At 41.0% G+C, this 20,486-nt stretch overlaps 2 protein-coding genes and 1 long non-coding RNA gene across 4 annotated transcripts; 1 reads left to right on the forward strand and 2 right to left on the reverse strand.

Moving 5' to 3' along the window:
* Window positions 1–2,147: 2,147 nt before the first annotated feature.
* Window positions 2,148–10,610, reverse strand: psme3ip1 (proteasome activator subunit 3 interacting protein 1). Of its 2 annotated transcripts, XM_076142489.1 has the most exons (8): window positions 10,511–10,610; window positions 9,042–9,178; window positions 8,023–8,121; window positions 7,173–7,295; window positions 5,224–5,362; window positions 4,939–5,018; window positions 3,421–3,615; window positions 2,148–2,513 (listed from the first exon to the last, which is right to left on the reverse strand). In XM_076142489.1, exons 2-8 carry the CDS (start codon window positions 9,166–9,168, stop codon window positions 2,509–2,511), a joined length of 768 nt encoding a protein of 255 aa, XP_075998604.1. In that variant the 5' UTR covers window positions 9,169–9,178; window positions 10,511–10,610; the 3' UTR covers window positions 2,148–2,508. The 2 variants fall into 2 exon arrangements, with proteins under 2 accessions (XP_075998604.1, XP_075998603.1); XM_076142488.1 differs by having other exon boundaries at window positions 2,148–3,615.
* A 3,222-nt stretch (window positions 10,611–13,832) lies between these two features.
* LOC142991807 (cytochrome P450 2F2-like) lies at window positions 13,833–18,631 on the forward strand. Its single transcript, XM_076141942.1, is given in 12 exon segments — window positions 13,833–13,994; window positions 14,768–14,930; window positions 15,018–15,170; window positions 15,295–15,363; window positions 15,366–15,448; window positions 15,914–15,982; window positions 16,183–16,287; window positions 16,373–16,511; window positions 17,120–17,205; window positions 17,439–17,540; window positions 17,657–17,798; window positions 18,292–18,631. Coding segments are annotated over 12 exon segments (1,500 nt in total). The 3' UTR covers window positions 18,519–18,631.
* Window positions 18,632–18,784: 153 nt separating this feature from the next.
* LOC142991808 (uncharacterized) lies at window positions 18,785–20,284 on the reverse strand. Its single transcript, XR_012960996.1, has 3 exons — window positions 19,736–20,284; window positions 19,184–19,274; window positions 18,785–18,972 (listed from the first exon to the last, which is right to left on the reverse strand). It is a non-coding gene; the product is annotated as an uncharacterized LOC142991808 (long non-coding RNA).
* Window positions 20,285–20,486: the final 202 nt, after the last annotated feature.

Raw genomic sequence — 20,486 nt, forward strand, 5'->3', positions numbered from 1 at the left:
ATTTCCTCACTAAGAGCTCCTTATTTCAAAGTGAAAGTTTTAATCTCTGGTCCTGTGAGCGGCGTTTCTATGCTGCACACTGCCTGTTTGAGTCCAGATGAGGCTGAGGAAGATGAGGCTGTAGCTGCAGCCGTAGCTGTAGCACAGGAGAGATGAGGCAGAGCATTATGAAGTGAGGAAGGAGGGCTTTTGGTAAGTAGCTTTTGCAGAATCCTTATATTTCTGTGACTTCAGTTCATTCTGCATGTTGCCAATATTTACTTACTGATGCTGATGATTACGAAACGCATGTTATTTTTCAAAACATAAATTTTGTAAATACATAGTGATCAGATAAGATTGTGTAGAAAGGGAACAACGTGTTAAGTGTTACATGGCAAAGATAAATGTGTGACTCCCACAAAAGGAATCAGATGAAAATGTTTCAGATATGCATATATCGAATGTATATTTATATGATACTATTTATGTTCAGATAAGCCAATGTTTATGGCATGTTTTTAATGTAATTTTTATGCAGTGCTGCTTTGTGTACTACTGTACAACTATGTGTATTGTTGTGCAACTTTGTACGAAATGTGTTGTTTATTTTATAAAGTGTCTATGTCAGGACTCAGGTGAATAAACTAAAACTGAAATGTCACAAAATGTGATAAATGCAATCAATTATTTCATGAATTCATTGACATTGATTATTGTGTTGTTGAGTAATCAGCCATGCATTTTTAATCTTTAATTTATTTTTCTAATCTGAGAAGTTGATTGTAATTTATTCATTGGGCCTAGTGTCATTTACACAGCTTAGTTCTCTATTTAGGTTCTTGATTCACATTTTACAACTGTAGAACTTATAAATGTCATTCTGGTTTATTTTGTAGCAATCAAATGTGAGCGGGTTATTTCTTTGCATATTTTTTCTTATATCATTTGCCGTAGCAGCTCTGTTTTACTGACACACACAGTCTTTATTAATCAGACTGAGTCTTTGTTACCTCCAGATATTATCTTTCAGACTGATTACAAAGTGTTTATTCTGAGCTGGTCTTAACACATCAAAAGCCTCTCAGATATCGCAGTGCTTTGCTTGTGTGAGGACACAGAAGCTGTGGTGCATATTTATGCCATCACCTTGACTCATCATCCTCTCTGTCTCATTCAGCGAGCTGAGCACAGCTCCAGATGTACAATTCTCCTGCCAATTTTATACTGAGAACTTCTTCACTTTCCAACGCTGTCTCTCAGGCCTGATCAGATGTTGTCTGAGGGCTACAAGGCATGATATCATGCTTCCTGTCTGAGATTTAACAGGCCAGCAGTCGAGGCTTGAAATCGCCACTCTAGAGATCCAGTAGATTTACCACTTTGTTCTGTCATTCTTTCTTTCTCTTTTTGAATTTTTTCCCGTTCTTTTCCTTTTTTTTTTTTACATTTTGCCCAGTTGTTAGGTTACTGGACAAGGATGTGGGTGACAGGTTCGTGAATGGGGCAATGAGCTCAAATGTATGTGTGACATCTCACCTGCTCTGGCACACTGGGACTAAAGAGTAAAAAAATAAATAATCATATTTTAGCAGCGTTACAGCTGAGAGAATGTTATAACTATGTCAAAGTTTAAAGAGCAGGTTTGTTTGCCGTCCGTCCGGTGCCTTTACCAGCATGTGTGTATGGTTTTTAACAAAATGCTTGGTGTGCTTGGGGAAGTTGCTAAATAGATTGTTGTGGTGAAATAAGTTCATAAAAAGCATTTAATGGCTGTTGTCACGTGTGTACAAAGAGTAGGTAAAAAAGTGCAATTTGTCATATTTTTCATGGTCCTACACTGGTGATTTTGAGATGTAGCTTTGGCATGTTGTTTGGGATTAACATATCGATTAGGGCACATCCACCAGAGGAGGTGATGAAGATGCATCAGGTTAAAGTACATTTATATTTCCCTCAGGACCTTCATACTTTCAGGCCCTTCCAATGTCTTCATACTTTCAGGTACAGACACCATGCAAACATTTTACAGACCTTCACACTTCAATCAGGCACTGCAGTATTTGGCAAAAATTGCAATCACAACCCATTTTCCTCAGGAAATGCATGCCTAGATGTAGAATAAAATTGGACACATGAACAGTGAATATACCAACACAAACACACAATAAAAGGGGAAAGTCTTTATTTCTTGGACTTTGACCAATAACAACGGCTCAAAACACTGATGGCAGCGCAACAGTCCAGCATCAGACAAAAGAACTCTTAAATCTACTCATGAGAAAAAACACACAACACAAGAAAAACACACCTGCTCAAACTTTTTAACCCAGAGAGGCTCATCCTCTCATTCCTCTGCTAAAGGCTCAAATCCTGTCACACAGTCTAAAGCAGTCTGGTCCTTGCTCCACAGCTGTCAATCACTGTTCCCTCAGCCAATAGCACAGCGTGCAGTCGCTGTTGCTTGGGATGGGGGGTGGGGGGGGGCAGGAGGTCGTCAGGGAAGGCCGGTGGGATTGGTTGCTTGACTTAAACTGTGTGAGATGCGATTGAGGAAAGGAAGGGTGGAGGTGTCATATTTGAGTGCCACAATACCGAAAGCACAAATAGATCAACAGATTATTTTTTTTAATTACAAATCATAGAGATTAGAATTGATCATAATTGAAATATGTCACTGCTTATCAGGAACACATTTATGGTCTGAACTTTGCCTAATGACAAAGAGCAACAGTAAAACTCACAGCTGTGAAAACAATAGGAACACTGTATGTGTGTACCGCTATATAAATACATATATGTATGTATGTATGTTTACTATTTGTGAGTATAGGCAAGCAATTCTAAACACACTTAGATCAGCTCAGGCGTGTGTGTCTGTGTGCTCACTTTATTAGATTCACCTGTTCAATCCAATGTAACACCCTCGCTATAAATCTGACCTATGTGTAGCTGATCATGTTGAGTTTTTGTTGACATGGTGTCAGAAAGGTTTTGAGTTGTTGTGGCCATGTTAGTGCTGCTGTTATAAACACCTCTCAAAACAATTTAGTCGTCTACATTGTTTTGAGAGGTGTTTCTAATATTTTGTCTCACTTCACGCGTGTTGTACAAAATATAAGTAACACCTTTCAAAACAATGTAGTCGTTTATAACAGCAGCACAAACATGGCTACAACGAATCAACACCCCAACAATTCAACAAAAACTCATATTTTACAACATTAGCACATTAATACTGACATATTATGGCGTTGTTCAGGTGTGCGTAATAAAGTGGTCACTACCTGTATATACACCTTATTATTGGTACAGTTCAAATCCCTATTTGTCCATTAGTGCATAAGCATATGTGTGTGTGTACTGTATGGATGCTATGGTGTGTCTATCTGTAGGCCCTGCTGTGCCGTGGGTACGGCGACATGATTGCGTCCACGCTACCTTCGCTGTCCGAGCTGCTGTCTGAGTCGCTGCTGCCAGAATAAACGCAGAGTCCTGGTAAAACGCCCACACACACAGCTGCTGACGGGAGGTGTAATACACCTTGAGGAGAGCCCAGGGGGGTCGACGGGGTCTTGGACGTCAGTCTGGGGAGCGTTGGCTGTTCAGCTCCTCCTGATCCTCCGCCCTCCTGTTCTGAACAGCACAACATACTGTCAGAATGATAACTCCATGCAAGCACCAGACACGGAAAGAAAGAAAGAAAGAAAGAAAGAAAGAAAGAAAGAAAGAAAGAAAGAAGACACACAGCTGATCTATCTTCCTGCAGTACCACTGTGCACACATAGTGAAAACAGGTCATATTAGGCAATGGCTTTATAATGTAAGCTGCAAACAGGAGTTTATGTAGGCTGCGGTGCAAACAGTCACTCAGTGCAGGTTTTTGAGTGCGAAAGATCAATACTGGTGCTCGCCAATTTCTGTAATCTGTAATCAGTTGTGTACATGAACAAATTACATTATGTTACATGTTGACCTCATCACAGCAGGAAAGTAGGGCAGTTCAGGGTCTCTGGGTCTGCTTGTCTGGTGCATTTAAATAGGCATCAGACCTCCAAGTTTTACTACTTTGACCATGTTGAGCGACTATGTCACACTATACAAATAAGGGAGAATAATGCAAAGCGTAATGTGACTCCTTTAAATGAGCCATGATGACCCTGGTGTGAACCTGTTTATGTGGGGGAAGAAGAGAGTTCATCAGCACCTGGATCTGTGGCAGCTTAGCACAAATAAATGATGACAAATAAATCTCCATAAGCTTCGCCCCCTCTTGTGCTTTGATCTAGTCAATAACATGACTGCCGTTCTCATGTTCGTTATATTAAAAGGAAATTCCGTCTCTTCACCAGTAGCAGGGGTTTCAAGGAAAGATTGAGGAAAGGTCACTGAATGTTTGTGATGTCCTATTAGTGAAAATAATAATAATAATAATATGTATGTGTTATGTTTTGAGGTACCAACTGCACAAACACATAAATAAATGTTATAATAACATGATCAACCAGCAGACTAACGGATAATCTAATCTTCTTACGCTTCTAAAGCCAAACAGGCACTCATCTCTGTTTAGGTGTGTCCCAGTGAAAGCTCTTATCAAGAAGTCCTTAGACTGCGGAAACTCATTGCTTCATATTTTTGAAAACTCTTGAAATCCTTTCCTAAGACACAAGCACGTCATCTTCAGTCATTAACTCCAACTAAAGAGAATAATAGACGTTGACGTGTACAGTACATGTCTTTCCCGTATGCCAAGTGTGCTCTTATTTGTTGTGGGATTGTAGTTTTCCCATAATAAGACCAATCATAACTGTAAAATCTAGCAACGCACACTTATACACACACACATATATGCACTTCATGTATGTACCATTCAGTCAAACAATAAGTGGATGATGATTATTTTAATTACTACTATTGTGATTTTTCTCTCTGAGGACTGAAGTTTCTGCTGCCCACCTTTGTGTTTGTCTCCATTTCCAGTCACTGTTGTCGTCTCAACCTTCTGTTTCTTACTGTTGTCCGACGACTGAGAGGAACTGCAGACAAAAAACGCAGAGGCTAAAATGATTGTGAAACCTCTATAAAGTTATTTACATTGTTGGGGGGTGAATCTGATGAGCACAACTGAAGGTAACAACTACAAGGCCGATGGTCAACCAGGTAGAAGCTGCAAAATGCTAAGGAATACGGTTATGAGTTTGAATTCTGGTTTGTTTGTTTGTTGTGCGCGTGTGTGTGTACCTGCGTCTCTTCACGGCCCCTGCCAACAGATGAGCCTGAGACAAGTGACTGGTCCTTTGCTCCGCCCCCAGACCTTTAGGCCCCACCTTCTTTTCAGGCTCCTTGCGACTTTCAGTGGCCACTTGCTTCGCTACAGCGCTGTGACGGCAAAGGATTAAGGAGCAAACACAGAGAGGTACACGTCCACAATATCTCACTTACATTCCACTATCAAAAAGCTACTGGGGAATTTCTTATCATTATTATCAAATCTCTCCACATTTTTTGCAAACTAGAAGAAACCATTAAACGATTGTGCTATAAATACAAGCCATTCACAAATGGATGCTGAATTTAGTATAGCTGTAAAGTCTTCACCCTCTGTCCACACAGCGCCAACCCAAACCTCTGCATTGACCCATTGTGTCCTTAGTGATGTCACATTACAACCTGTCCTTGCTTCAGCTAATGTATCTTCTCCTCAGTGTCCTCAGGAATGTGACATAGTTCAGAAAGGCTCAGAGAAACGTTGAAGAAAGCAGGCAAAGAGAGATGGAAAGGAGGAAGGGAAAAAAGTGAGTGACACAGATAGAGACCCTAAAACAAGAACTGGAGTCAGAGCTCAGGAGACGTGAAACAGGGCCAGCAGAGACGCAGGGACAGCGAGACAAACGGGGACACACCGGTATGTGTGGCATTCAGTGTGTGCGACGTACAGACAAGCCTATGTGAGTACGCGGTGTGATTGTGCGTGTGGACGGACTTTGTGTTCACAGCAGCAAGTGAGTGCTTCAAATCGTCACCGTAGTTACCAGCCCACGATTCAGTTTCCACGACAACCCATTCTCTTCACCATCTGCAGACAAACCTGTCTGTCAGCACAGACAGAGAGGAAAAGGTAGAAACAGTTATTAACTACAACTAATGGGAATAATAGACATTGGCGTACGTGTGGGTGTATGTGTGTGTGCATGCGTGTGTCAACAAACAAGAATTTCATATGGTGTTGTATTTATGCTTGGATTACTGTAATTACAAGGATTAATCGACTTGGAATTTCATAAGAAACAAGAGAAATATCAATTATAAAAAATGTTTTCCTGGCAGCACATTTCCACAGAGCAGCTAAGGAGCCCAGGCAGTAATGACTCTAAATACAAATGACAGAAATAAGGGAAGCAATAAAACACACACACACACACAAACACACAAACACACGCACTCGTATGCATTCACTCCAGCTAATGAGTATATAAACGCTTCTATGCTTATTAGTCAGTGTTATGCAGAACATTCCCTCATTTGCCATTATAAAGTAGAGACACAATGAGCACAGTTTCAGGATTAACTGACAAAGGACAAAGTCTGGATGGAACTAAATGTTTAAAAAGTAGCAGTTTGGAAGTCTGCACCCATCACGCCTTTTTAATCTTAAGTTTAATTTTCTCTGTCACATTCTTCTTGCGCAAAGCAATTCTGATCTATAAAAGGGGGGCGGGGCAGCATAAAGATTGATTTCATTTGACTTGCAGGCATGTGACGCACATCAGAGTTTTAAAACATTGTAAAAGTTTGAGTGGAAGAAAAGCACCAACAAACAAATGGCAGTTACGTAGTTCAGACCTAAATTTCGCGAATTCTTAAAAATTTCCATTCAAATTGGTCAAATCACAGGGGGATTAACTTTAATGGCTGCAGGGACAGCTACTGCCAGCAGATGTCAGTGTTCCAAAATCCAAAATGTCCAAAATGTTTCAAAGTTTCTACAAGAAACACTGAAACACATCACAGTTCGATAAGGACCAATGATAACAGATACATAGATGTGGCCCAAAGTTCATTTTCAGTCTGGAGGAAACAGTTTTCCTTTCACATCTTAAACGACAGATTGAAGAAAATTAATGAAGTGCTACGAGACAACCAGCAGAGACAATGTCAAACTAAAGAGACGTTTTTTGGATCAAAGGATATTCTGTATTCCAATAGTTCCTGCTTCTCCTCGTCCCTGCGTTGCTTCTCGACAAGGCACTGTTGCCGGGAGACCTCATCCAGGAAGCTGCTCTCATCCTCATCCAATCCTCTCACCATGTTCTCTGTCACCATGGAAACAAACAGGATCTCATCATAGTGGTATAATGACTGCATTCTCCCAAAAAAAGACCCATAAGTGCCTGTTTTGAATCCTCACACATGTAATCGTCATCGAAAAGAGAACATTTACATGTTATATAACTTCACAGCTAAAGACGAAGAAGGTTGTGGTCTTCAGACATAATACTGTATATGAAATTGATTCCAAAGAATTTTGCCTAAAATAAAAGAACATTACTTTCTCACATTTACACAGAAAATTTAAGACATCTGTTATTGTGCCTAAAGTGATGATGGTATTTTCCCAGGAATCAAGGAATATATGTCTTTAGTGAATATGGAAATAAATACAAATACTGAATTTTCTTTGCATTAAATCTTTGCAGCATCACTTGCAACGCAGTTAGTAAATGGATGAAGATAATTGTTTCAATGATCTGGAATACAAACAATTCTCAAGTGATTAGGCCCAAAGTGTGACGCCGTTAGGCCTTCACTAATGACATTATTATTAAACATTTATTAATCAAGCATGTGACAAGATGTTATTGATCCTTCTTCACAAAGCAAATTGATTTCAAAGTAATACTTAGAAATCAAAAATGCCAACAACAGCACATATCGGCGCTGCTGATCGAAGCCTCATCCTGACCTTCATCCAAATCGAGGGGATGATGTTTATCCCTAATGACATTTATCACAAATAGAAAGAAAACAAGAAAGACCAACTGAATTTGAATTGCTCCTCAAAGTCCTCTTGTTTCTTGTCTTTCTGCTCCTGCAGTCGTTCAAAGAGAGAACGTGGGTCATACTTCTCCTCTGGCGCCTCTGAGGAGAACACAAACATGTCATGGAGGTAACACAGACATTCACACCTATGGGCATCCGATATCCTGCATGTGTTTGGAAGTGTGAGGAAAGTGGAGTGAGAGACGCAGGCACAGGGAGAACTTGCAAACTCCACGCAGGAAGGTTTGAATCTGTCCAAGCTGAATTCTTCTTCAATGAGACAAAGAAGTATCGCCAAGTTCCTTTACTGAGTAGCAGAAGAGTGTTGACACGCAACTCCAAACATAAAAGCTGTGGTCGGGGATCAAACCCACAAACTTCTCACTGTGAGGCAAAAGTGTTTACCGCTAAGCCATAACACAGTGTTTGAATCTACTGCTAGTGAAGCTACAGAGTGTAGTGGAGAGGTAGCAGCAGAGCAATTTTACGTGTGTAGATTCTCAGATATTTTAGTAAAAGATTCTTTCATGTACTCTCCATCAGTGAACGGCTTTCTGCGCCTAAGGATCTTCTTGAAATTATATTTGCTCTCCGCAGCAGTGTCGTAATCGCTCTTTTATGTTCATCTCCAGCTTGGTGCATTTCAGTAAATGCTCTGGAAAAGTCTTTGAACAATACATTGATTGTTACTTGCTATTATTATTTCTCTATGATTTGTCTCCATATAGAAAGCACATTATTATTAATTATTATTTCGTCTCTCCTGTATTGATGGCAGTGAAAGCAGATGTATCTGTTCAGTTCAGATTACTACACAGATGTGTAAATGTAAATTTAAAATCATTTCTAGATCTTGACAAGTTGTTTGATACATAGTGTATTGCTATTATTGTTCATTGTTGATTTTGCACTTGTTTTTCTTAAGAAATGTGGTTGTTCATAATATGTTTTGTAAAAAGATAGTTTAGTAAATGTTAACACTTCTTTGTACTAAAACAAAAGGAAACTTGTGTTCTTACCCTCTGGGTCATCTGGTTTTCTGACTTTCTCCCATTCTTCTTGTCTCTTCTTCCTCAGCTCATCAAGCTCTGTTTCCGACACAAACTTCCTGCTAAGGTCGACACCTGTTGTCTCTCCCCCCGCCATCACCACCGGCCTGCACATGCATAAGCACATAGAACTGTATGTTCAACACATTATGTCTATAGATGTCTGTGAAGTTGGCTGTTAATGGTTTTTTGCTGGGTTAACCAAAGGTCTCATTTGATTCCTGTAAGAAAATCATCACAAATTGCTTACATATGTTGCAGAGTTGGAAGGTAATGCAACACTCTGTAAGTTTACTCTACCTAATACAGCAAGATAGGCTCTGTTAATAAGCTAGCTAGTTGTTGTGTTTTTACAAAATATCTATTTTCGATTGAATGAACGATTCAGTAAATAATGAAACTGTAAAATAACAGGTGGGACCCTATTGACTGCAGTCATCAAGCCACTCTTAACATAGTTTGTATGCATTTTGATGCAGTATGTAATTTCGTGTATGGTTTTACAGCCGTCAGTGTGTGGGACCAAACTGAACTTTAACTGAACTGGGAGGTTATAGTGCCCCCAAGTGGTCAGCTTCCGTCACCACAACAGACTACTAATCTTGTCAGCGTCTAAATGTCCGCGGCGCAGACATCTTAAGGGAACGAAGTAAAGACACCGCAAGCAGTTATGTGTGAGAGAGATCCATGCATCACATTTGTTAGCACCAAGCACATTCTGTTACACTCCGTCACATCCGAATTTGTAGCAATAGAATTAACCGCTAGAGCCTGTTAGCCGAATTCAGATTGAGGATTTAATGACGGTATGATAGGATACGAATAAATAAGTATACCTGAGATATATGACAAGACATGATCAGTGAACGTGTGTGAACGAGCAGTAAAATTGCACATTGTTGGGCTGCAACATTGGCCCGGTGTGTTGTATTAATTTGTGACCATGTTATATGGTGCCTAAATAACGTTGCCTGCAATAAAGACGTTCAAAACGTGAATATTTTACGATGGACTCCACGTTGGATCCATACGCGTTAATTAAATAACTGCAGAGCTTATCTTTGGTATTCAAAATGAAACAAACCATTAAGGTTATGAAAAGAGTACTCTAGTATTACAATTTACGTCATTGTCTGTACTAAATTCAGATTATTATTTATTGTTGCCGTCAAATTAGAAATATTAATGGAAATGATATTTTCTCACAAATTCACGGGGCAACTGAATGACCGCTACCTGTTTTCACAGACGCCTTCAGGCCACCAGTTAACGTGGGCACTCATTAATCAGTACACCCTGAGCTAACCAACATTAGCATTACATTAGCAGTTTCAATGCATCGCACTGGGAAATCGCAAAGTAAGCGTGCCGGGATTTGCATCCATTTACGTTCATTTTAAATCATGCTTAATCATTTCCGCGTCATGACTTAAACTTACCAAACTCCGCAAGATGAATATCTTTATTCACGCCAGCTCCAAATTACGCTCTGTGTCACCTCCAATACGGCTCGTCTCTATTTCCGGTATACAATGATAGTTCCGAATGGCTTGTCTTCTTCTTCTCCTGTTATTATGGTAGTTGACAATCAGTTTTCCGTGCAAAACTGTCCTCCTCTGGACACAACCAAATGATGCACGAGCACTTAACTTTATAATTCAAATTCTAATGTATTGAGTCATATTTCACGTTAAGTCTGTAATTTGATTGACATATGTGGCAGAGCAAATGTACAAATGTGACTTTGATCATTTCGACAGACACCCCTGTTAAATTACTCTAGGAAGTGCGTATCATATTGTTATTTTTATATTATGATTTCACGAATTGGCTAAATATGTATTAAAAGCTTATGTCTGCATGCATTGTATGTCCTTGGTCCTTTAACTGGCCTCAGCGGTCTGATGTGCCTATTGCACACCCAGCCATTCGTAGAGAGGGAAACTCTCTTCGAATTGCCTCCCCCGAGGTTTCTTCCTTATTTTTTCTTGGGAGTTTTTTGTGGGCTTTCTAGAGAGCTTTGGGCTGAGTCCAGTGGCGTCACCAGCGTTTATGGGCCCCCCCAGTGGCCCCCCAATGGCTACTGACCTTCCATCACTCACACTCCGGAGTCGGAGTCTTGGAGTCATAGTGGCACAGTTGCGCAGATGAGGGGCACTTCTATCATGCACATGCCGGTTCCGGCGCACTTGCAGGTAAAAATCCCCCCAAAAAACCAGCCCCCCTCGGCCAGACTTTCAGTGGCCCCCCATTTTCTACCCGAGCAATAACTTAGTTTTGGACCATCCATTCAACTTCGATGAGCTCCCACCTGAGTTGGTAAAGCCACGAGGTGTCAAGGAGTCATCCTGTCGACCGGAAACTCTCAGCGCCGGCCTCGAGACCGCAAACAAAGACGGGGGAAACGGGGAGGTCTGCGTGCTAAGCTAAGGCTAAATCCACACCGGCCAGCGCTCCCTAGCATTTTCCTTGCCAACGTACGGTCCCTGGCAAATAAGATGGATGAACTGAAGATCTGGACCCTCACACAGAAAAGGCTCATGGACTGCAGTCTCATGTTCTTCATGGCTAAGCGACGCTGTCCCGAACTGGGTGGTGGAGCTTGAGGGGCGCACCTTCTTCAGGGCCGATAGAGAAGCGGCAGCCACAGGTAAAAGTAAACAAATCATGGTGCACGGACTCTGCCGTTGTGGATACCTATTGTTCTGCTGATCTGGAGTACCTGGTTATCAAGTGCGGGCCTTTCTACCTTCCACGTGAGTTCACCTGCATTGTTGCTGCTGCGGTTTATGTCCCACTGGATACTAATGCTAAAGCGGCCATGAGAGAACTTCATGCTGCCATTAACAAACTGCACACCTTGCATCCTGATGGGGCCTTCATTGTGGCTGGGTACTTTAACCACTGCACTCTGCGGACTGTTCTTCCAAAGTTTAAAAGGACTTTGGTCCATGTTTACACCAGTGTAGCTAAGGCATAAAGTTACTCCCCTCCCCCACCTTGGTCACTCTGATCACCTCTCTTTGTTCCTGATCCCCAAGTGCTCCCCCATCATCAAACAGATCAAACCCACAACAAGGACCATCAAGATCTGGTCCGAGGGTGCTGATTCCATTCTCCATTCACAAACTCTGTCCTGGATCATATCAACAGGTGTGTGGACAGAGTGAAATAACTTAAAATAATAAAAAACTTTCCCCAACCAGAAGCCCTGGTGGAACAGAGAGGTTCGCCTTCTGCTCAAAGACAGAGATGCAGCCTTCTTCTGACCCCCGTCGTATGTGGCAAGGCATACAGTCACTCACCAGCTACAAACCACCCAACACTGTGCCCCCTACCAGCTCCACCTCCCTCCCCGAGGAGTTAAGCACTTCTACGCTCGCTGTGACCGGGAAAACAGGGAGGTGATGTCCAAGGCAGATCTACCTCTCACACTCTCCACCTTCAGGTCTGTTCCATCCTGAGCAAGGTGAACGCCCAGAAGGCAGCTGGCCCCGATGAAATACCTGGGCGCGTGCTCAAAGCCTGCGCAGAGCAGCTGGCCAGGGTCTTTGCGGACATCTTCAACCTGTCCCTGGCCCAAACAGTTGTTCCCGCAACGTTTAAGACCGCCACCCTCGTGCCAGTGCCGAAGCACTCCACCGCTACGGCCCTGAATGACTTCCGTCCTGTTGCCCTCACCCCCATCATCGACAAGTGCTTTGAGAGGCTGGTCCTCTCACACTTAAAACCCTGCCTTCCTGCTACTTTGGACCCTCACCAGTTTGCCTACCGCTACAATAGGTCAACTGAGGACGCCATCTACACGGCACTTCATTCCACACTGACACACCTGGACACCCCAAACTGTTACGCCAGAATGCTGTTCATTGACTTCAACTCAGCATTCAAAATGTAACCCCCTTCAAGTTGATCTCCAAGCTCAGCCAGCTTGGTATCAACTCATCCCTCTGCAATTGGACTCTGGACTTTCTATCTAGCAGACCCCAGTCTGTTACGATAGACAACCTCTCCTCTTCCACCATCACCCTGAACACCGGCGTGCCACAAGGCTGCGTGCTGAGCCCTCTCCTTTACTCCCTATTCACCCATGACTGCGCTCCTATCTATGGTTCCAATTCCATAATTAAGTTTGCAGATGACACCACTGTGATCGGCCTGATCAGAGGCGACGATGAGACGGCCTACAGGGAGTAAGTACAGCACCTGACCACGTGGTGTGCTGACAACAACAAGAAAACCAAGGAGATCATCGTAGACTTCAGGCGGGCTGGGAGCCATGCACACACCCCCATCTCCATCAACGGAGCTGTAGTGGAGCGTGTGTCCAGCTTCAAGTTCCTTGGCATCCACATCGCCGATGATCTCACCTGGTCCATAAACTCCTCCAGGAGGAGGAAAGGATCACCGGTACACAGCTGGTTGGATGCTAACAGCATTTCATTACCTGTACTTGCTCATCGACAATAAAGTTGAATCTAATCTGATCTGATCTAATCAATTTAATTTTCAGGACCCTTTTCTGTGGACATAATCAGCCCTGTATCATTAAAATCACAATGAATTTTACTTGCAGGTAAAACCTGACAGAACAAGAGGAAACATGCCTAGTAAATGAAATCCAAACGTTCCTAGAATTAAAATGTAAACACTTGTTTTGTTCAGCATGCACTTACCCTTTCACACACTAAGTACGCCTGAAAAGGGAGGGCAGAGCAGCAGCCTTTGTAACTGACCAAACACTGAGCTCCTTTAGTCACCATGTCTGCTTCTTTCATCCTGCTGTGCTTCTGTATCTGTGTCTTCCTCTTCCTCCTCAAACCCAGGAGACAGAAGAACTTTCCACCTGGACCTGTCCCACTACCACTTTTAGGAAACCTACTAAACCTCAGCCTGACTAACCCCCTGCTGGAGTTTGAAAAGGTAAAACAAGCATTACTTTCCATTGTGTTATAGATACTACCAGGACTACAATCAATGTTGTTTTGATTTAGAATGACTCCTTCTCAGACAGGTAGTCATCACGTACTTTAAAACTACTTTAAAATATCACTATACTGTGACTGAGGCAACAGATCAGCTTTTTCAAACATTATTTATACACTATATACTATATACCTTAATTTGCACAAATTGAAGTCTACTCAGAGTTACAACCCAGAAATTATGGCAGTTTTATAAAGGGAGGTAAACACCCTGAGTATGCCTGAGTTTGCTTAGAGAGCAACAGACTGCTCTTGATTCAGTGCATGCAATACTAGAGTTAAACAATCAATACTTGAGTAGTGAGGAGATGAAAACATAATAACAATCAATACTCAAGTAGTGAGGAGATGAAATCATAATAACAATCAATACTCGAGTAGTGAGGAGATGGAAACATAATAACAATCAATACTCGAGTAGTGAGGGGATGAAAACATACTGAGTGACTCAACCTTTGCCATTGTTACCTTTGGCCATGGCAAGGCTGTTAACATAATCAGGTGTGTGTGTGTGTGTGTGTGTGTGTGTGAGAAAGAGAGAAAGAGAGAGAGAGAGAGAGAGAGAGAGAGACTGCATGAGGGTAAATTATCTCCCATGATCTTGCTAGCGCCCTCTATAGCCACAGAACCTTTATACAGTTTTCACATGCTAAATAGTATCCACTTGAACTTTTTACTCTTAACTTGATTTTAATTTTTGTCATTCCATAGTTGAGGAAGTCTTATGGGAATGTGTACAGCATTTTCATTGGAAAAAGACCAGTTGTAGTTATCAATGGTGTGCATGCCATAAAGGAGGCACTGTGCACAAGGGCTGCTGCATTTGCTGGTCGACCCCAAGGCCTCATGGTCAATGACATCGTAGTAAATCCAGGTAAGAGAGAATCTGAAATGTAGACCAACACTTCTCATTAGAGAGGGCGTCATATGCCCACATATGCTTTCTCTACACCTTTTGCAGGTGTGATTCTGACAGACTACGGCTCAAATTGGAAGGATCATCGTCGCTTTACTCTGATGACCCTCAAAAACTTTGGTCTGGGGAAACAATCAATGGAGCAGAGGATTCTGGATGAAATACAATACATCATGAAAACATTAGAAGTGAATGTTGGTATGCCACCATAAGAACTGCAATGAAAAATGTAGACATTTTTTTTATCGTGTTTTACGAGCGTATATTGATTTCAGATATTTTCTTTACATGTTGGTGTTATACTTGCATGTTTGTTTTACAGGTAAACCCTTCAGTCCTCAAGTTATGTTTCATAATGCATCCTCCAACATCATCTGCCAGGTTATTTTGGGTATGACTATGACAATGAGTTCATCAAACTTATTGTACAGTGCTTCACAGAGAATTCAAAGATAGCTAACGGACCCTGGGCTATGGTGAGATACGGCATGTAAAATCGTGATTGATCTCACAGATGTTGATGAATGTTGTGATGTGAGTAATCGTAGTAGCAGCTATTTAAATTTCCACAGCACAGGATTTCTTCCACGAGCATGAAATCATTTTTCAGATTTAAGGGTACTGAAAACATACTCAGTCCTCTTAAGATGTTTAAATTCACCTTAGCAAAACAATGAATAATTAACCATTCAGTCATGCTTGAGAAAACACGGCTATCCTTCAAATAGAAGGAGCACAAGTAGCACAATTCTAAAAACAAAAACAATTAAATATAACATTTACTCTTATTTAGAATATGGCCCTTATGTAAAAGATGGAACGTCTTTTCTTGTCCAACTGAAAAATTGAACACAAACAGATCTGCTTAATTGTGGTTCTTGTCAAGAAGCAGAATCTGCATTTTGTTGTTGTAATGAACTGACAATTATCTTTCTTTGTAGCTGTATGATTCCTTTCCCATTGTCCGCAACTTGCCACTGCCATTCAAAAAGGGATTTCAGAATGTGGAGGTACGTACCTTTGGCCTAGAGAAGTTCATGAATTTCTCCGCTTGAATTTAAAGTGCATTATGGAATACTCCTCAAGGGACATTCTCCCAAATGTCCTTGAACTAATGTAAAGAATTTCTTGTAGTTCATCATAAAATGTAAACAACCAGTTACACTTGAGCAATTGTATTTGTTGGTACAACTCTGCAATGTTGTGTCAGACCTGTAGGAAACGAACAATTCAACATGTGATTGAACACAAAAAGACTAGAGTCCCTAAGCAACCACGAGACTTGGTAGACTGCTATCTGGATGAGCTGGAAAAGGTCTGTATGTATTTGAATGCAATGTAAGTCAACGACAGCCATCAAAATAGAAACATACATTAAACAATCATTCTCCATTTGAAAGCGAGGTGAGGATGAATCTTCATTTTCAGAGGAACAGCTCATCATGTACATTTTGGATATTCACTTCGCTGGGACAGACACAACCTCCAACACTCTGCTCACTGGTTTCCTCTACCTGACCACCCATCCGGACATACAAGGTGTCGTATGCCTGCATTTACAATGCAGTGGTCTATTCTTCTACTATTCTGTCGTTCGTTCTGTAGTTTTATACTGTCTAGAATTTGATGTCTTTAGTTTTAATAATTGCTGTATTGTAGTATTCTGCTTTTTTAATCATGAAATATTCTATTGTAGTTCTGTAGTTTGTTCGACCCTGCCTACATGTTATAAGCCTTTCTTTCGTTTTCCAGCCATTTCAAAAGAATTCAATTAAATTCATTCAAGAATATTGTGGTTCAACCTGTGGTTCTTGTGTGCGGATTTTGTGCAAATTGCTCCTGCATGACTCTACTTCAACTACTGTTCTATCATTCTATAAGATTCATGGGAGCCTAGTATGAGTTTAAAACACTGATACACTCTCCAGCTTACACACATTAAGAAATTATTTCACTAAACGCTATGGGGGTAAATCATGAAACACAGCACAAACTAAAATATTGGTTACTGCGAACAGACAACCCCTTCTCCATCTACGGCTCGAGCAAATTCCACTACTGTCCTTGTGCTTTTTTATTCTATGGTTCTATGCTGCCATGTTTCTACGATTGTATGATTCTACGTTGCCCACCCCATTTTTCATCAGAGCGCTGTCAGCAGGAGATAGACCAGGTGTTGGATGGGAAGGACGAGGTCTGTTTTGATGACCGACACAGCATGCCTTACATGCAGGTGTGTTAGTACCCAGGATTTAAATTTAAATTGTTGTAATATACTGTATATGTACATACAGTAGGTCTAAAAGTAGCACTCTCTCTGCCTCTATGGGCGAGGGTAAAATTTCAGCTGGGTTGTACAACTTAATTAGTTTTCACGTTGCAACGTTAGTGGCCTACTTAGATGTGGTTTCACTCTTATACAAGGGCAGTAAAGTTTAAGACCACATTGCATCTCTCTGCATCCAGGCTGTGATCCATGAAATCCAGAGAGTAGCCAACACCGTTCCTCTCAGTGTCTTCCATTGTACAACCAAAGACACAGAGCTCATGGGATACACCATACCCCAGGTAAAAATAAAGAGATTAAACCCTTAGACACTTCTCGCTGGTAATCAAAAAGTGTTCTAGAAGGAAAGTGTATGTGTGTCAGGAAAACTTTATATCTTTTCCATTTTCTATACTAGGGTACAATGATCATTCCCAATCTGACCTCAACACTGAATGAGGAAGGCCAGTGGAAATCCCCTTGTGAATTCAGTCCTGAAAACTTCCTCAATGACAAAGGAGAGTTTGTTAAGCCAGAGGCCTTCATGCCTTTTTCTGCAGGTAAGTAGTCAACCACTGTCACGGCAACAATCACTCTTTCAGAGAGATTTACTCCAATATTAGATCACAGCCAGAATTTATAATTGCTACATTTAGCATTTATAGTATTTGTAATCATGTGTATGTATTTTTTATATGTGTACTATGCCCTTGTCTGAGAAATTAGGAATAATGGCCCTTGTAATTTACCTTTCAATAATTAGAGGTATAGAGGTATTTCAGAGGCAACATAGGAGACAACATAGGAGAGAGATTGCAAAAACAAAATGAGATGAAATGAAATGTGACAGGGGAATGGAATTGCTGCGCACATCAAATATAGAATTCAACATACAAAATACAGAATTTTATCCATCAGGTCTCAAGCTCAAAAATATATGCATCTGTTGCATGATTACAATCGGATACTTCATGACAGCCAGGTCAGCCTAATAAGTGGTTGAGTGTAATCAAGTCGGTTTCTTGTGCTTGAATATAACCTTCTGTGTCTCAGGCCTTCGCATGTGTGTTGGAGAGGGTCTGGCTCGGATGGAGCTCTTCCTCGTCATGGTGACTCTGCTGAGGAAGTACAAGTTCATCTGGCCAAAGGATGCAGGACAGCCCGACTATACTCCAGTCTTTGGGGTCACTTTAAGTCCCCAACCTTACCACATGACAGTCCAGGTCAGGACCCCACGGCCACAATGTCCCTTGATTCAAGTGGACACCAGAGGGCAGTAAAGACTGGAACACAAGTAACACCATGATAACATCCAAGAAATCAAAATGTTGTGCTACCATTGATGATTATATTTGATTAGTAATTGATTGAATCATTCTGTGTATAAACACATTTTCCAGGCATGTAACAATGGAGCAGTTATTATGTGTGGCTGTCTTAAATCCAGTAAAGATTGACTGTGGATCCTATTCTGATTGTTTTGAACTTTATTTTGGCCACATTGAGACAATTGTTTTGTTAAGAGAATATACTGTACACACACACAAGCACATAAAATAATGTTTGACATTTTGTTTTTTTTATTTGGCCCTAATCATGGCAATAGTCAGCGGAAAACCCCTCCTGAGCGTCTACTCAGCAGTTACTTATACAGGACTCAACAAGTCACATAAATACAATGAAGAGAGGGAAAGGCTCCACCTAGGGATTAGGGAGACAGGAAGAGATTGGAACCTAGAGGGAATATTGGGGACAGTCAGCGATGAGTGTACAGAAATCTGTTGAACAATTTTGGAAGGACAGAATGTAGTACCTGAAAGGTAAATGTCTAATAAATAAAAGAAGGGTTATATTGTTTAATCTCACTCTGACAGGAATCTCCACAGTCTCCACAGTAAAGTTGTCAGTTTATCTCTGGACAGATTCATCTTCACACCCTGCTCACCTCATGTTGTTTTTAATTCATGACACCTGGACACACTCGCACACTCCTTTAACACTCGTTTCTTCACACCATGGGACGACCTCCACAGGACCTTAACAGATACGTTGTAAATTTCAAGAAACTCTCCTTAATAATTTTTTACTTTCTCCTCTTTATATGTTTATGCAAAGCTTGCAAGAACTGTTCAGTAAGGTTGTGATCAAATTACATGTTGTTGCTCAGGAAATAAGCAACAACACGTTATTCCCTTTATTAAGGAATAAAGGAAGGGTTATATACTTCCTCCAGACTGATCTACTGAATCATCTAAAAATGCATTTCATGAAGAAAATGTGCTTTGATTGCAAAAGCTGACAATTTTCCCGAAAGCTGAAAAATGTTTGAATGGTTCCTGTACCTGAAAGAATGAGGGTCTGAAAGATATTTAAATATAATTTGATAGGGGCCTTAACAAAACCTTGGAAAATGGGAAACCTTTTCTAAAAACCAATGAAAATTGGGAAAATGCTAAAAAAAACAAAACATCTGAGATATGTCTGAATGGTTTCTTACCTGACAGAATTAATTAGTGACAAGCAGTTTGGGTGACAGCTAAAGCTCAAATCCTTTCAAGCTATCGTTTGTGTATAAACAACAGGTTCAGCCAATTAAGCAGAGACATAGAGCTTAGTCAGTCTGAAGGCAAAAAAAATACATGAAAACTTAATGTTGCTCTTCGCAATTTGCGCTGCGATCAGCCAGTTTGACGGGCTGATCGAAATCATCCCTGTAATTGTTTGTTGCAACAAGCCTTCATATTTGCAGGGAAAACTGCATAAAGATATGTAAAAAAATTATCTTTCTTGAGTCTGAGTTGAGCCTCTTTCTCACCAGTTACCAGCTTTAGCTTTGGTGAAGTAATTGAAGTGACTAAGTGACAAATCCAAGATGATAAATTCGACTACCTGTTCAGCCATTCATACCTCCCTTTTTCTGCCTCTGACTTCCAAACTCAAACAAAACTCTGTAAATGATCTTCTGATGGTCTCGTGGACTTGTTCGGCCAGAGCCAAGTTCAACATCCAATCACCAGTTAATAACTAAAACTGGACTGATTTGATATCACATCAAAGGTTGTGTGTCAGTCGTTATTTCTTCTTGCAGATCTGAATCCCTTTGTTTTTATTCTACTTGACATCAGAGGTTTTCAAACATGGACTAGTCGGGGGACCCAACACACACAAAAACACAAATCACCGCAGGTTATCACAAACAGATTTGCTTTCTTGAGTTTTGCCATTTTCCAGTTGCACTGATAGCTTAG

Source organism: Genypterus blacodes, unplaced genomic scaffold (genome assembly GCF_046128005.1).
Source record: "Genypterus blacodes isolate CSIRO-AG114 ecotype Tasmania unplaced genomic scaffold, CSIRO-AGI_Gbla_v1 ptg000021l_1, whole genome shotgun sequence".
In the NCBI taxonomy this organism is placed as follows: Eukaryota; Metazoa; Chordata; class Actinopteri; order Ophidiiformes; family Ophidiidae; genus Genypterus; species Genypterus blacodes.